Source organism: Linepithema humile, chromosome 3, assembly GCF_040581485.1.
Source record: "Linepithema humile isolate Giens D197 chromosome 3, Lhum_UNIL_v1.0, whole genome shotgun sequence".
In the NCBI taxonomy this organism is placed as follows: domain Eukaryota; kingdom Metazoa; phylum Arthropoda; class Insecta; order Hymenoptera; family Formicidae; genus Linepithema; species Linepithema humile.
This window is the reverse complement of record NC_090130.1, coordinates 24,182,751-24,199,065: the sequence shown is the minus strand read 5'-3', so window position 1 is coordinate 24,199,065 and position 16,315 is coordinate 24,182,751. Positions and strand designations below refer to the sequence as shown.

Sequence of the window (16,315 nt, the reverse complement as noted above, 5' to 3'; positions counted from 1 at the left end):
CACTTGTGCATTCGATACTGTTGAAATGGAAAGAGAATATCAGCGGAAGGCGCCTTTTTGCATCCTCATATTTCCATATGCGTATAAGGTAATCTGTAATAACCGAAATCTGCAATAACTGCAAAACAATTTGTTTCGCAATGTGAACTTAAGATTGACGTAACGGATGACTACAGTGTGATTCACGTCACAGTAAAGCGTTTATTAACTTTATAGGCATCAAGAGGCATTCAAATCGCGTTGAAATTGCTTGTGTTAACTTTAGAATATAAATGACTGACTGTTAAGTACATGAAATACCAATCTTTCGAAAACACAAAATGTTCTAACGCAAAGAAAAAATTACTGTTTCACTCGAAATTATCACATTGGTTCATTACATAAATATGAGATGTCTCAGAAATCACGTAATGTAAGATAGAATAAATAAGAATGATTTTTTTATCACAGTGAACAAATTAAGCTAATATAAAAAATAATATTATAGCTGGATATTATTATAATCGGAAGTTATAGCTTATAAGCTAATGTACATTACTTTTGTGTAAAGTATTTTCTATGAGTAAATTAATGCCGATAAAAATGTAATCATAGGCGATTTTATAAGTATGCCACGCTTGAGAAAACATAATGACTTCAATGTAATCGCTTATGCGTCGTCAGACACTGGCAATGATACGAACGTATAAATTTGCCTCTGTAAGCATCGTAGTTATATATATGCCTTGACCGTTGTAAGCCAAGAAATCAGTCGAGGTCGAGCTCTCGAGACAGTCAGATCCGAGGAGGAATAGTTGCTTAAGTGTTCGGTAAGTGTTTACCAACACGAATTATAATTCGCACGATTAAACTTATTATTAATAATGTATATAAAATCAAATAGTTAACATTTTAGCATAAATAAAATAACGCGATACCTTCTTGCATTAAAAAATCAATAGTTATATTAAACTATTTAGAAAAATAACTTTTATAAAATAGTAGAAAATTACAAAAATGACAATAATAAATTTGATCTCTAAAAAATGATTGCGTTGTTTGATTTATACTCGTGTTATTAATTAGTTTATATATCTTATTCATTGCAAGTACGTTTTGAAAATATTATAATTTGTATTTAAACAAATTCGATATTTTTAATTATCATAATTTGTTAATGTTTATCTGTTATTGTTTGGCAATGATTATTTAAGAGAAAATAAAATTTTTAAATGCATAAAAACTCATATAAAATATATTTTTGGGACATTATATTTAAAGTAAGCTTAAGCTCATTTGAATAAATAATACTACATTATCACATTTGTTAATGTTATCTGTTATTGCTTAATAGAAAAATTCTTAATTAAAATAAAAAAAAAAACAAGTAAAATTTTGATGTCTCAAAAAAGTTTTTGAGATATTTCGTGTGTGTGTGTGTGCTATGTTAACATTGCACAATCTCATTGTAAGCGGTTTTTTAGTTATTCTTATCATTCTATAAGATGACATTGCAGTACATTTGGCATGTATTAGATTTATTATCTATGATTAAAGTAATATTAGAGTTCTCTCGACAGTATATTAGAGTGATTTCATAGTCAAGTAATGACATGAATGGTAAGATATAATTCTAAAGATCAATGGTTACTTTGTCTATTAAAGATCTAATAGAATCAGACCTTGATGATTCATTCACGTACACCTGCTGCGCTAATTACAGGATAAAACTCAGGGTCGACTTATCACATTATTAGTATTCAGTTTATTACATACGTACTACTTATATGTATATATATTTCTCTAATTTACACCAAATCATTATATTGAAATATTTTTCAATTTGCCAATCTAAAAAATTTTAATCTATTAAAATTATTTGATTACAGAATACTACGCCGCACATTGCGAAAAGATGGCAAAATTAATGCTGTACGTCTTGGTAGCGTTATTGGCTACGTCTCTTATCATGGCAGCACCCGATAAATGCGGTCGACATGGTGACCCCGTTAGTATATGTATTCTTGTATATTTTACTTTTCTGATAAACATATTTTTTCTTTCACTTTCTTTCTTTAAAAATATATGCAGCGTTGCTATAATCAACAAGGAAAACGGAGAAAGTACTCTCAGCTTATTTAATCATTCTATCATTCATTTATGCTTGTTAGGGAATATTAAACAATTCATATAAATATTTACATAAAAGATTGAGCCAACGACGCTTATAATAAGAAAACTGTAAAAGCAAGAACATGCAATTTAATATAGAAAAAATGCAAATGTGTGATTTCAGCGGTAATCCGTCAAAATTAAATTTATTCAAAATTATGTTGTGCAGAATAACATTTAGTAAAATATATTTTGTTATATATTTATTCAAAGTTTATTCATGTTTAGTTTTTTATACTATCTTAATTCAATATATTTAATATGCACATGCAACTGGTTATTTTGATTTGTAATTTCTCAAAAAACAAATAAAAAATAATATATAACTTTTTATTTTTAAGGAGAACTTAATTTTATATTTCTTTATTATTTTTTTTACAAAAAACCTTTTTGCTTGTTGTACTGCAACTCATTGGGTATTCTATGTGTCTACTTTTTTACATGTCTATGCTTTATTTTTTAATTTATTAAAATATTTCCTTAATAATAATTTAATATTTGACGTTTAGATTTATAGTGTCATTATTAATCATTCTCAATGTTTTTAGCAAATTGAGTGGACGTAATGAATAATATTTGATTTATTAAATTTTAGTGCGTTTCTGATTCACAATGCTGCGCTAATATAAAATGTCACCGTTACGCAAACAGATGTCAAGTCCAAATTACAGAAAAGGAATTAATGGCACAACGTGAGAAGATCTTGGGTCGAAAGGGCAAAGATTATTAGAACAAAAAACTTACGTACATCGGAGTGTTATAATTAAGCTATGCAACAATAATCCTATAATTCCACTCGACTCAGATCTGAAGAATGCATTTTGAAAAATTAAGTACTAACATATAACATTTGTATATTGATTAGAAAAGTAATATAAAATATATATATATATACTGATTGTAAATTTGAATACGATATCTTTTAGCAAGAAGTAAGAATAAAAACATAATCTAAAAATATTTTATCTATCAAAACATTTTTTCTATGAATATGATAATCGAAAGTAAAAAACACATTGACGTCAGAAAATAATAGTAAAACTCTCCGGTCAACTGTCGCACCGACTTTTTTATCTACGTTGGCAATTTCAAGAACTTTTCAATGCTGTATACTAATCATTCGCGTTATCGAATTTCTTAGCGATAAACTATAATGCATTTCAAAAGAGCCTGTCGGCACAGGTTGATGAAAAAGAACATTTCAGGATTGTCGAGTGACGAAAATTTCGAGCGGATAGATCCGTCGCGACGATCCCTCGGCTTTGTCTGCCCTGTGCGCCTCTCTACGTCCCGTCTGTTATATTCGAGGACATTTAAATTCACTATCTCCTATCTCGGTTTACCGTACACTCGTTAAAAGGCGAGCCTTTGTTCGATAAAAAGACTCCGCCGGTATATCCGCAGAACGGAGTAAAAATCCCACCGGACTCGACATGTTACGTGGCGTGCGAAGGACAGGTGCGCGGGGGTCCGTCGGGGTGGTTTAATAGCATCGACTTATCTTTCGATAAGCCCGTACTAGAACTCGCCATATGGCCGATTCGGAATCGCTCGTGAACGATTTCTTTCCGCGTCTCCAGATTACGATGGATAAGTTAATGACACATAAAAGTATTGTCATGGTTGCCGTATCACGCGCTACAAATCCGTGTACGTTTAGATATTTCGCGTATTTTTTCGCGTTTAGTTCAAATAATGTATCTTACGAAATGACGCAATCGCGTCTCAGGAAATTGAATACGAAACAACTTTGCCGAGTACTTAGCGTGATCGGTGCTAATAAGACCTCGTGAAATATTTAGCGACAAGTTTCTCTACAATATTCTACCGTGAATTTATTTCATCGACGGGCCGAGAGACCTTTGTAAATTTGAAAAGTAGGTAGACTTTGATTCAAAGACCAAAAGCTTCTTCAGTTCGTTATACGAAATTTCCGCCGTGTTCCAATCTCATTAGCGCCGGCTTAAAGTTAAGCGCCCCAACTCTTTTGCACCGGACCGCACGTGCTCTTTGACCATCGCAGTGTTCCAACAGAAATCTAACCTTCTTGACAAACTAGAGACAGACGTACATATCTTTAATCAACCAAAAAATCATTTCATAAAAAGGAACATGCGCGCTGGTTCTACTAAAACTTGTTCGTTATTCTCGCTGCTCGGTGATTGATTATTTCTAATTAAATTTACGTTCTTAAATTTTAATACATCTTTGATTAGAGAACTATCTTTGATTTATATTTAATATCTTTATCTTTTTCGTGGCAACAACGTTCTATCGCGGTAATATTTTTTGTTGCGATCGATATAGTCGATAATAACTAAGATTTTATAAATTTATTGAGGCTCGCGATGGGCAAATTATTCGTTCGTACTTTACATTTTAATTTTCGTAAATCTGCGGCTGTTGCTACATCGATAAGACAGAAGAGGTCTATACACATATAATCGGCTAGTGAAGACGTCATTCCGCAAATATTTGCTCGCTGTCCCTTATCGTGCTCCAGCTTAATTGCCATATGGCGTACGGTCATATTTCACGCGCGTTTTTTGTCTTATGTATATCCGTGTCTTTTACGTATATAATTTCGTGAATATTTTCTCACCCAGGAAGCAAGTCTTTAGTAATCGAAGAAAGATTTCGCGAAAGTTTAATAATCGATTAATGAAAAATGCATCAAAACACGTTTTGCATTACGTCGCGCATTTATTTTTCGGGACTCGAACGAGTTGAATCCAGTCGTCTGGATCGAGAGAATCCTCTTACATGCCGAATCCGGTTACGCAATGTACTTGGCTCTCGAAAAGAGAAAGCGCACGAGATGAGCATCGTTCAAAGTAGTGTCAAGGCCGCGCCGCAAGGACGGACCAACGGGAGTCGAGGCAAATCCCAGCGTCGAAAGCCGTGGTACTCCAGAAAGAAAAAAAGAAAGAAAAAAAAAGAGGAAGCGAAAGAAGGAGCGTACGAAGAGAGCACCGGAGACAAACGGCACAAGCCGAGGCAAGTCCTCGACTCGAGTCGAGTGTCTCTCTTCGTGGTTCCTTTTAAGTTCTCATCCGCGAGGCACGGGTCCTCCAGCCCGCTTTTAAGCTTGTTCCCGCAGCGAATCGCGTCGGATGTTAAAAGATCACGGCGAGCGAAATATAAAAGAGACCCGAGAGAGGCCGGAGAGGTTGAAGATACAACACGACGCGGAGATGGACGGAGAATGGCTCGGTTTGTCCTATTCTCGAGCGAAGATCTACTCGCGAGTTACAAGGAGCGACGTAAATGCTGGCAGCACGCCGCGAACATGCGCGGACGCCACAATATGAAAACATTATCGGCCGTAAGCCGGAAGGCACACAGCAATGTGCTGAGCTTAGCTGCAGCCCTCGGCTCTGCAACGCGATCTCTCACCCCCTTCCTCTTTGCCTCGTCGCCCTTTCCCCGGCGGTGCAGTGCCGCGTCAGGACGTCAGAATTTCAGGTGGGTACTTGTCCGCCGGATTCGCATGGTCTAAAAGCGCTCCCGGGCACGTAGAAAGGGACGCACTGGAGCCGATTTGCGAAAAGAACGAGGGATAGGCTGCAGCGTATCAGGCTGCACTCCGTCCTAAATCCTCCGGACGGATCCGCCGGAAAGAGCGTTAATGAAACTGTCGCCAGATTATTCGTCCCGGCGCTACTTGCCGATGGGAACGGCATTCGAGGACGCTCGAGGATTCCGCGCTCGTCTTATTCGACGCGAATGCCTGCGCGCGCTCCGGGAGGATTTAGCCGACGATGATTCCGCAGCTTCGATGATTCTGTTAGAAAATTATCCGTTGATCCTGACATTTCCGACGTGCGGGCAAAAAAAGAGAAAGTTTATACGGACGCTTTGTCGGTGGTCGCGGCGTCAGGGAGAAGGGAGCGTTAGTGATTTTCCGTTATCGGACCGATCTGACGAGTAAAGTGTGACGGTGACGAGGACAGGCCGACGTTGAAGAGAATGCGAATATCGAGGCGAAGCGCACCGACACGTACGACGATACAAATACCCGGCTACTTAGAGACGAGGGAAATGGGACTAGCCATTTGGGGCAAACACTACCCTTAGGCTCACGCGACCGATCTTATCGCCGGATCAGCCTGGGTCTCGCCTCGGACGTACATCTACACACGTGACGGACCATCACACGCACGGTAGTGTCCGCCTCGGCTATCTTGTAGCGGAATTGATTTCTTGCATTCGTTATTTCCTTGAGCGCGCGGCTACCTTTTTTCCTCTCGCTTCGCCGACGAATCGTGACGATTAAGCGCGCGTTAAAATATTCACGAAGATGTTATCGGCACTACGCGCGTCGGGAAAAACGTGGCTTGAAATCAAGACGAGTGTTATCGCACGCGCGGGATCCACCGAGTTATCCTTTTATAGCAAGGCTTCTTTAAATCAATAAAATTTCGCATGCACGTCCTCAGAATATAAACAGTAAGAAAAATTTATGATTTATATGTTGCTTTATTAATTTTTTCTTTTTGCAGAGAAAAATAGTAGTTATTGCGATTATTATAAATTTAATTAATCCGAACTACATCAAATACTACAATCAAAAAAAAAAAAATAACTAAATAAAAGAAAAATAATTAACCTCAATTAACTTGTAATATAGTGTTATATTTTGAAACTTTATTGACTGAATGCCAATGATACGAAAAAAATATATCGCTTTGCTTTGACCCAGTTTATCGAAATATTGATACACGCCTATCGGAATGCAGCCACTCGATTGCTCAAATCGTTCTAGAATCACGCGCGATCACCGTTTAGCTTCTCTATCACAGACTACGACGGCAACTTCTCAACAACTGCTTATAATTTGCCGGTGTCTATCCTGATCAAACGATACCGCCGAGAGGGTCGGGACTCCTTTGCAACTTGAGCGTGGCGCTTACGCAATCATACCGGGGCATTTCGCTGAGATCCTTCGGATTACACGGGGTCGGTCTTGCGAGTAACTCAAGTCGAACTTAACAGTCGGTTAAGTCCGCGGATAGTTCGGACCGTTTGGCTAGTCCGGTCGGCACGGAGGGTATGAAGTCCGAACTGTAAGCCACTACGTAACCCCGGCGGCCATGGGGTTCGGCCGAGGTCATGGAGACGTGCCAGTCTTATCTCCATTTGCATAAATTCATAGTTTGCGGCTTAGGCCCTCGGAGCTAAGGACATCGGACGAACCTTATTCCGCGTCATCAAACTTTCAGTTTCTTTACTGTTTCGCGCCCAATGAGTACGTGATTGTATTCCAAATTTAATTTGATCCAAGTTAAAATTAACCATGCAAAAATTATACATAAATAATAATTTTACTCGGAAATATTTTATTTAATATATATATATATATAATTTTTATGCAATTTTCTCATTATATGTATTCCAAATTATTACTCAAATTTATTAAAATATTGCGACGCGTTTCTATGCATTTCCTATACGTACGATTGATTCGCTGACGAGTGTTAGCCGTCATCCGCTTTTAGTAAAACGCGAAAGCTTCGCTTTAGGGCAATTATAGCTCGCGGAAGCAGTACGCTACTTCGAATAAAGGGCATTTGGCATTTTTGACGTGCGTTCGTCGGCGCGATGGAAGCCTCCGGGGCGCACACGGAGTAAGCCGAGGTGGGCGCTTTATGGAATTAATAAAATATTCACTCGGCAGACAGACGGTAAAGTAAGGCATATAATAATTTTCTGACACGCCACCTTGTGTGCTGTCTCCGACGCCAGCGGTCGTACGTGACCGCTATCGACGAATCAGATCAGAAAATGGCGCAAAGTCCGATAAATAAGATAAATAATGTAACGCGCCTTCCCGTGCCAGGTGACCACCCCTTCCCGCGAAAAACTTTCAAAGTCGCGTGCACGTCCATCAGCGACGAGCCCCTAATGCCGTGTTTCGCGCAGAATGACTGCGATTGGCCTCGTTCAAGGAGATTCGCCAGTGACCATTACGCTGCTTGTGCCGCGGAGCAAAAGTCGTTATTTGACTATCTCCGATCGCGTGCCTGTGCGCCAAGCGTTACTCTATCAATTTCCTTCGTGCCATTAACCCCATTGACGTGCGTTTGCACTTTGATGTTACACACGTTTGCTTTATGCGAATTATGAGAGCAGTTGGATTTTTGTAACAAACATGTTTGCAAAACGATCCTCGCTATGACAAATACGACTATAATCTTAGTTTTTAATAGCATAATGCACGCCTACGAATAATTGAGATCTTCCAAGTGGACTCTTCCGTACGAGCTTTGCGAGGGAGAGAGACTCCGGATTTGACGAGGCTTTGATATTTTTAATGAACGCGGAAAGCTAAATTCCATGGGGATCCCGACGGTCCGAGGATACGCGATAATCATTAGACATAGATTCGAGCAGGGGTGACTGTCCGTTTCCCTCGTTTCAAACCCCGTCTCCGTGCGTCCGCACTTATCCACCGAAATTCAGGGTGCCTCCACCGTCTCCCCCCCTGCCCATTCTGCCAGGATGCAGTTCCGCTCGCAAACTCGGACTGCAGCCATGGGGGATGCACGGGGCGGTGAGGCGGTGCAGTCGGTTGCCATGGCGACCTATCGTCACTGGACACCCTTCACCCCTCATTTCACCTACGTTCCATCCCCATGCACGGTGATCCGGCGGCCGGACAACATCGTCCCATACCGAGCCAAAAACACTGGTCTCTTATTACGCTGCTAAGCCCGTGAATTGTCTTCTCTGCGAGTCGAGTTCGACCATCGATTCGCCCGCCTGTCCGATCGTTTCGCGTGACCTCCGAATTCTTCTGTATCGCACGCACGTACGAACAAGATGTTACGCTTTGTTCGCGCGATAACAATAGCGGGATTACTCGCGTCTGAATTTTTGGACACGCTCGCCGGTTGTTATTCATATCGTACGGATATGCCGCGGAATCATTAGCAGCCGCGTTCACCATTCAGTTCGGACTGGTTCACTGTAAAAATAATTACATACGGTCGCTACGGGGAATGTAATACAATTGCCGTGCGCAAGGATACCGAAATGTACTCTAATTACACTGGGAGGTAATGAAAAATAGATATACAGTGCGCAGCACTGTACACGCGTTTCGCGTGTGTAGAGAGCGAAGGCTGTTTAATAATTAATGATCATAATATAAAATTTTTGAATACAAGCACGTAGGTATTCGTAATAACTTTAAGTAGCATGACGGAGAATTAAATGGAAGTGGATTCATATTATACTTAGCTCATAAGCAAATGTGCTCGACGTTACTTTTACGTAAGCGCCGCATCATGTCTTAATACATTCGGCGACTATCCGGATGACAGCCACACCCTTTTCTGGTCACGCGATAGACGACTTCGCGGAGGATTAATTAATCGAGCCCTACGGGCTTGATAACGCAAACGTTTTAACGGTCCAAGTATTTCGAAAATTTTGAGTTAATTTCAATTTATAGCAATTTGCGGATCTCTAAATTAATATGACGATAGAATAATGATATCTATTAAACGAATTTAATATTGTACAATTTTATTATAATCCACATTACTCAACTCGTAATTATACTTTCGTCAATATACACGGCGGACTTTTTGGAAGGAAACAGAATAGCACTCTGATAGCCGTCCGTTTTTTACATATTACACCGGCTACGCCGGTTTAGCATTGGCAGCCGATGTTATCTGCCTTGATAATTAATGGTCGGCGCATACCTAAAGCGACAGTGAATCCGCACATAGTGTTTATAGATAGTAAAGCGCTGGTATATGAACAAGCACGCAATGCGATCAATGGACCAATCGATCGATCTACACCAAAACGTGATACACCGGTAGTGCCGATAGTCTGTTACGTATTCGGACAATCGGGGATGAGGGGGTGCACGACCCCTTCGTGTCCTGCTGGCACAGTGACCTTGTTACCTATACACATAACCAGCGCATTCTCGTACAAACACACGGTCGCACACACACGGCCGCGCGCACCCGGCTATGTACATTGATGCGCGCGTATTGGTCCACCATCGATACCGATCAAATACCGAAGATTCTGAGGCAGCCCGAACGCACGTGCCCTCGCACCGAGACGCCTGTTGCACGTGATGTCGCCCTACGAAATATTCGCGGACTTCGCGCCTTCTACGCTCCGCGCGAGCACCGATTATCACCGGAATGCGGACGCTGCGTAGACGACCGTGTAACAGATGAACGTATGCACGTATTTGCACGTAAGGCACACGATACTGACTTTATAATAATTTAACTATTAATTTCATATTATAAAATTCGTCATTCATATTAAGAAAAAAGATTAGATATTTTTAGGACTCTCTGATCCCTACTACATGTTTCTATCTATACACTTGTGTATATTTGGCTTCAGACTTTGGGAGTTTGCACGTCTGTCATATTTTATTTCTAACACCTATAGCTCCATTTATTTTACATAAGACTAAACATAAGAATAAAAATATTAATTGATATATAATTTGTATTTATAAAAATATTCATTATAATTGAAAATTTTTGGAATTTTTTGAAGTTTTTAATTTTTAATATTAAGTAAATTAATAGAATTAAACAAGATTCATCTAAAAATGATGTGACGAGCTTTGATAAATCACATCAGAAAGCCTGCAATTAAATTTCATAATACATCAAAGATTTCAATTAAAGGTGCATAAATAAAGTTGTCCGGTGAGTTGATAAATGTCTTCTGTCAATGCAGCAATGTGATCCTCGATGAAACGCATACTGCTCGAATAATCAGCTGCGAATTATACCGCGGCATCGTTATCGGTCACAGAAGAGATAATCGCTCGATCGTAATTATCGACGATGCGATCGACCAGCCGATCGACGGAACGAAATTTATTGTCACATCGTATTTAACCGGCGGCGTGAACTGTCCGAGTAGTTGCACCCGTACGTGTTCGCCCGTATATGCGTATGTGTATGTATACGCGCGTACGTCGCACCCCGTGCGATCCCGTGTTTATTTCCACAATCAGGCGAATCATAATGCTATTATCAGAGGGTGCAGCATGGGGGTGAACCATCGTGTCCCTGCACCATGGTAGCATACGACCCACTGATACGGTGACCCTATTGAGTGTGAACGCAGTCGTGTGTAGAACGAGCCATGGTTAGGCTTCCAGCATGATCATGTTTGACATGGTAACTTGCGTCGCGGATCCGGCAGGGACGCTGCGCTGTTTGATTCATAGATACGCGACGAAGACGCGACGTTTGGCAGAATGATTTTCGGAATGTACGACGTATTGCAAGAAATCATAAAATACACCGAGTTCTCTTTATATGGTAGAAGTAATACATAAATAATAGCGATAAACTATCCATCAATTTGGGCAGTAATTTTGTTTTTAGAGAATTTTTTCCTCGTAATTATATAATTTTTAATTAATTTAAAAGTAATTCTTGAATATATTATTTTTAAATATAATTTCTTAATTTAATGACTTTTGTATCAAATTATTAAATTTTTTTCTTACTGAGAATAGCGCTTAGAATTTTCAAGAGTCCTGTACAACAGTCCTGAGAGAATAAATGCATGCGAGAAGATCATTAATGATATAATGTTGAAAAATATGTCACGGAGTATTTTCATTCTAAATTTCAGCGTTAATGAAATCAAAGATAATGATCGATACGGTCCTCATCGAGTCCGCATAATTGGCCGGATTTTATACAATGGAAATGACGGTGGGTATGCGGTTGATTTATTGTGGCGCTGTACCGTTGTTGCCGGTAATTTTATCTCCATCAAACGTTTTTCCAGGAAATCGAAACCAAATGGGAGTATTAATATCTCATTGTACGCTCGCGTGTCGCCGACACTTTTCCCGCTCACGCTGGGCTTTTCCATCGATTTATATCCCCTCCCACCATTTTTCTCGCCGATTAAAGTGAGTACTCGCGAAACCGCGCGCATCGAATCACAGTGGCAGCGTTTGAAATTGACAAAATGTTCATGATCACAAAAACAATTATACGCGGTTCGTGATTTTATTATTGACTCGCCACGGTGTCGATAATCAAACAAATACTTGTAATTAACAGCGAAAAATTAGCGTGAAGTGATCCACTGTGCCAATTCAACAGAGAGCAATTTACAAGACGGCTTAATTAAAAAGCACTCTATCAATGGTAATCGTTTGTATTTTTGATTTCCAAGCAAACGATACGCATTAGCGTAATCTATATTAATCCTTCCCGATTGTAATTATTTTCGGTTTTGCATCAATTGATGAGACATGATGCGACAAAATCTTTTAGCAATAATGAATTCACGATTTTATTTCTATGCCATTTGTAATATTAAAATTGTTTTAAAGCATTTCAACAGTTTGAAATATTTGTAGAGAATTATTTGTAGAGAAAGCTTATCATTTAAGAATTGTAATCGACAAACTTTAAAGGAATAAAAATTTTGTAATGACAAAATTTTTAGTTCGTTATTATGGAACTTTAACAGCACGGCAATAACTCTTGTCCGACCGCTAAGTTTGTTATTCCTCGAATGTCCCTTAGGCCGTGAATACGGCGAATCTCGAAGGTTATAGCAGATAAAGATAGTCCCTTGACGATAACGCCATACTAAGATACTGTTGTTGCGAAGCAAGTAGCCTATCTTGATTGGAATCTCCGTCCCTTACGGTTACCTAGCACCACTAAGTAGCATACTGGACGTGGATTCGCGTGTAAAACTCGATTACTTGTATCTACAGCTGAGATTGGTATACTATCGTTTCAACGTTAATAAATACAATTAAATTTCTTCTTCTTCTTACTGATTTCTTTTTTTTCGCATAATGCAAAGCGCTCATTCTGAGCAGCAATTATGAGTTATACATTAAGTAATAGATAAAATTTGATCGGGTAATTAGAAAAGCTACAACAGAATATATCTGTTCTTTATAGACACATTGCGCAAAAAAAGCTTTTTTCGTGAAGCGTGTTATATTTAAAAGTAAATAATAATTAAATTTATAATGTTTGTTAAAAAAAGAAAATCGTTCAATGGCAAACACATATAAAAACAAGTATATCAATTAGTTTTATAAGCAATCAATAAGCAAGTTTTTTGCACATTGCATCAATAAATTATGTGTGTGTGAAGCTGGCGTATCATTTCGCCGTAACTCACAAATAATTAAGAGTTCTGACTTTATTTTCAATAGTTCTAGAGTTCCTGATAGTTTAAACAAATAGTTCTGGCCATTAAACCAACGAAAATGCCTCAAGACAAACTGAGACGCCAACTTCACGCAGCGTCTCACTTTGTCCTACGACATTTTCCTTATCAATAATTGTTGGAAATTAAAAGATTTATAGTTCTACAAGAGTTCTAAGAAGAGTTCTGCCTTCTAAAAGCAAAAAAATATCAATAAAGATAAAATAAGAACAAGCAAATCCTTATATCTATAGATATACAGATGAGACGCCGGCCTATTTTCAAGAGTTCTGTTTATTCCAAGTTAGCTCTCGTATAGTTCTGGGCATGCACAATGTCTTTCCAAAGAGTTCTGATGGTTACAACAATTAGATCTTTTTTTAAAAAATTATTTTGCCTGAAAAACGTATTTTTTCGAGTATAAAGGTCAGACGCTGGTCGTATGTCGATAATTCTATCGATTTCAAGTGACATTTCGTGTCAGTTTGTAATCACTTTTTATTTCTACGAAAAGTTCTATGCGTAAAAGTTATTAGAATGTTGATTAAACAAGTTAGGTCTCTCGAGACGCTGGACGTATATATATATATTGAGCTATCGAGGTGAGACTAACCTTTTTTTAAAAAATTATTTTGGCTAAAAAACGTATTTTTTCGAGTATAAAGGTCAGACGCTGGTCGTATGTCGATTATTCTATCGATTTCAAGTGACATTTCGTGTCAGTTTGTAATCACTTTTTATTTCTACGAAAAGTTCTATGCGTAAAAGTTATTAAAATGTTAATTAAACAAGTTAGATTTCTCGAGACGCTGGACGTATATATATTGAGCTATCGAGGTGAGACTGACCATTTTTTAAAAAATGATTTTGCCTAAAAAACGTATTTTTTCGAGTATAAAGGTGAGACGCTAGTCGTATGTCGATAATTCTATCGATTTCAAGTGACATTTCGTGTCAGTTTGTAATCACTTTTTATTTCTACGAAGAGTTCTATGCGTAAAAGTTATTAGAATGTTGATTAAACAAATTAGATCTCTCGAGACGCTGGACGTATATATATTGAGCTATCGAGGTGAGACTGATCATTATTCTACGTCATGGATTTTGAAATTTTTATTTCATTGTGTGTATTGTTTTAAATGTACTTATCTTGTTCTTAACATAATCCAGAATCACGGCGTGGACATTTAAAACAATATACTTACACAGTAAAATAAAAATTTTTTAATCCATGACGTTGTAGAAAAACAATCAACGTTTCACCTCGATAGCTCGGTATTTATACGTCCAGCGCTTCAAAAGATCTAATTTATTTAATTAACATTCTAATAACGCATAGAACTCTTCATAGAAATAAAAAGTGATTACAGCCTGACGCAAAATGTCATTTAAAATCGATAGAACTATCGAAATTCGACCAGCGTCTCACCTTTATACTCGAAAAGATACGTTATTCAAACAAAATAATTTTTTTTTTAATTTCTAATTGTTGTAACTATCAGAACTATTTGAAAAGGCATTGTGCATGCCCAGAACTATACGAGAGCTAAGTTGGAATAAACAGAACTCTTGAAAATCGACTAGCGTCTCACCTTTATACCTAAAAAATACGTTTTTTGGGCAAAATAATTTTTTTAAAAAAGTTCTAATTGTTGTAACCATCAGAACTCTTTGGAAAGACATTGTACATGCCCAGAACTATACGAGAGGTAAGTTGAAATAAACAGAACTCTTGAAAATCGACCAGCGTCTCACCTTTATACCCGAAAAAATACGTTTTTCGGGCAAAATAATTTTTTAAAAAAAGTTCTAATTGTTGTAACCATCAGAACTCTTTGGAAAGACATTGTGCATGCTCAGAACTATACGAAAGCTAAGTTGAAATAAACAGAACTCTTGAAAATCGACCTGCGTCTCACCTTTATACCCGAAAAAATACGTTTTTCGGGCAAAATAATTTTTTAAAAAAAGTTCTAATTGTTGTAACCATCAGAACTCTTTGGAAAGACATTGTACATGCCCAGAACTATACGAGAGCTAAGTTGGAATAAACAGAACTCTTGAAAATAGGCCGGCGTCTCATCTGTATATCTATAGATATAAGGATTCGCTTGTTCTTATTTTATCTTTATTGATATTTTTTTGCTTTTAAAAGGCAGAACTCTTCTTAGAATTCTTGTAGAACTATAAATCTTTTAATTTCCAACAATTATTGACAAGGAAAATGTCGTAGGACAAAGTGAGACGCTGCGTGAAGTTGGCGTCTCAGTTTGTCCTGAGGCATTTTCGTTGGTTTAATGGCCAGAACTATTTGTTTAAACTATCAGGAACTCTAGAACTATTGAAAATAAAGTCAGAACTCTTAATTATTTGTGAGTTTCCGCGAAATGATATGCCAGCTTCACACATACATAAATTATTTATATAAAACCGTACTTTTTGCTCCGACGATTTGCTCTTTAAAAAAGAATATCAAATTAAAATTTATTAATAGCATTAAACAAAAAAATATATCCATTATATATTAATTTTTAAAATTTACATCTTTACAATCTTTATTTTTGAACATAATTTGTTATATTTTACAATTTTCTATTCTACATTTATGTTTAGATAATAAATATTTTCAAATTAAAATTTTATAATTTAAAAGTAATAAATTACTATGACTTGTGCGAAATTTTATATTTCTTATTATAATAAAGAGAAAATATTTTTGTATCTTGTTATACATTTATATATTTATAGAATATTTGTAAAAATGCAAATCACAGACATGTAATTGTCAAAGTACGATTTGTAGTGAATAATTCCATTCTGTGTAACAAAAATGAATAAATTCACTCACCGGTTGTTGTACCCTAGCCAAGTACGCTCTCTCAGCTATATCTGAAAAAGTTAATATATATTAGTTATTATAAATTTTATCATCCATTTTATGCGTGTTAATTATTACGTATTATTTAATTGC

The 16,315-nt window shown here is 37.5% G+C and overlaps 1 protein-coding gene and 1 long non-coding RNA gene across 3 annotated transcripts in view; one reads left to right on the top strand and one right to left on the bottom strand.

The window, feature by feature from the left end:
• The window catches only part of LOC136998415 (uncharacterized), a 165,992-nt gene that overhangs the window by 132,716 nt on the left and 16,961 nt on the right, over positions 1-16,315 (bottom strand). For both annotated transcript variants that reach the window (XR_010888984.1, XR_010888983.1), the window contains one exon: positions 16,193-16,233. This is a non-coding gene — a long non-coding RNA (uncharacterized lncRNA). The remainder of the gene's footprint in view (positions 1-16,192; positions 16,234-16,315) is intronic.
• On the top strand, positions 749-3,109 carry Ickin1-1 (ICK-type antimicrobial peptide 1-1). The gene is made up of 3 exons (NM_001318953.1): positions 749-809; positions 1,869-1,987; positions 2,747-3,109. The coding sequence occupies exons 2-3, from the start codon at positions 1,895-1,897 to the stop codon at positions 2,879-2,881; spliced, it is 228 nt and encodes a 75-aa protein (NP_001305882.1). The 5' UTR covers positions 749-809; positions 1,869-1,894; the 3' UTR covers positions 2,882-3,109.

Excerpts from the sequence above, each read along its gene's own strand:
- Ickin1-1 (NM_001318953.1), top strand. The coding sequence starts at position 1,895 with ATGGCAAAATTAATGCTGTACGTCTTGGTAGCGTTATTGGCTACGTCT. Across the intron at positions 1,988-2,746 it reads GCGGTCGACATGGTGACCCC|TGCGTTTCTGATTCACAATG; the intron begins GTTAGTATATGT and ends ATTAAATTTTAG.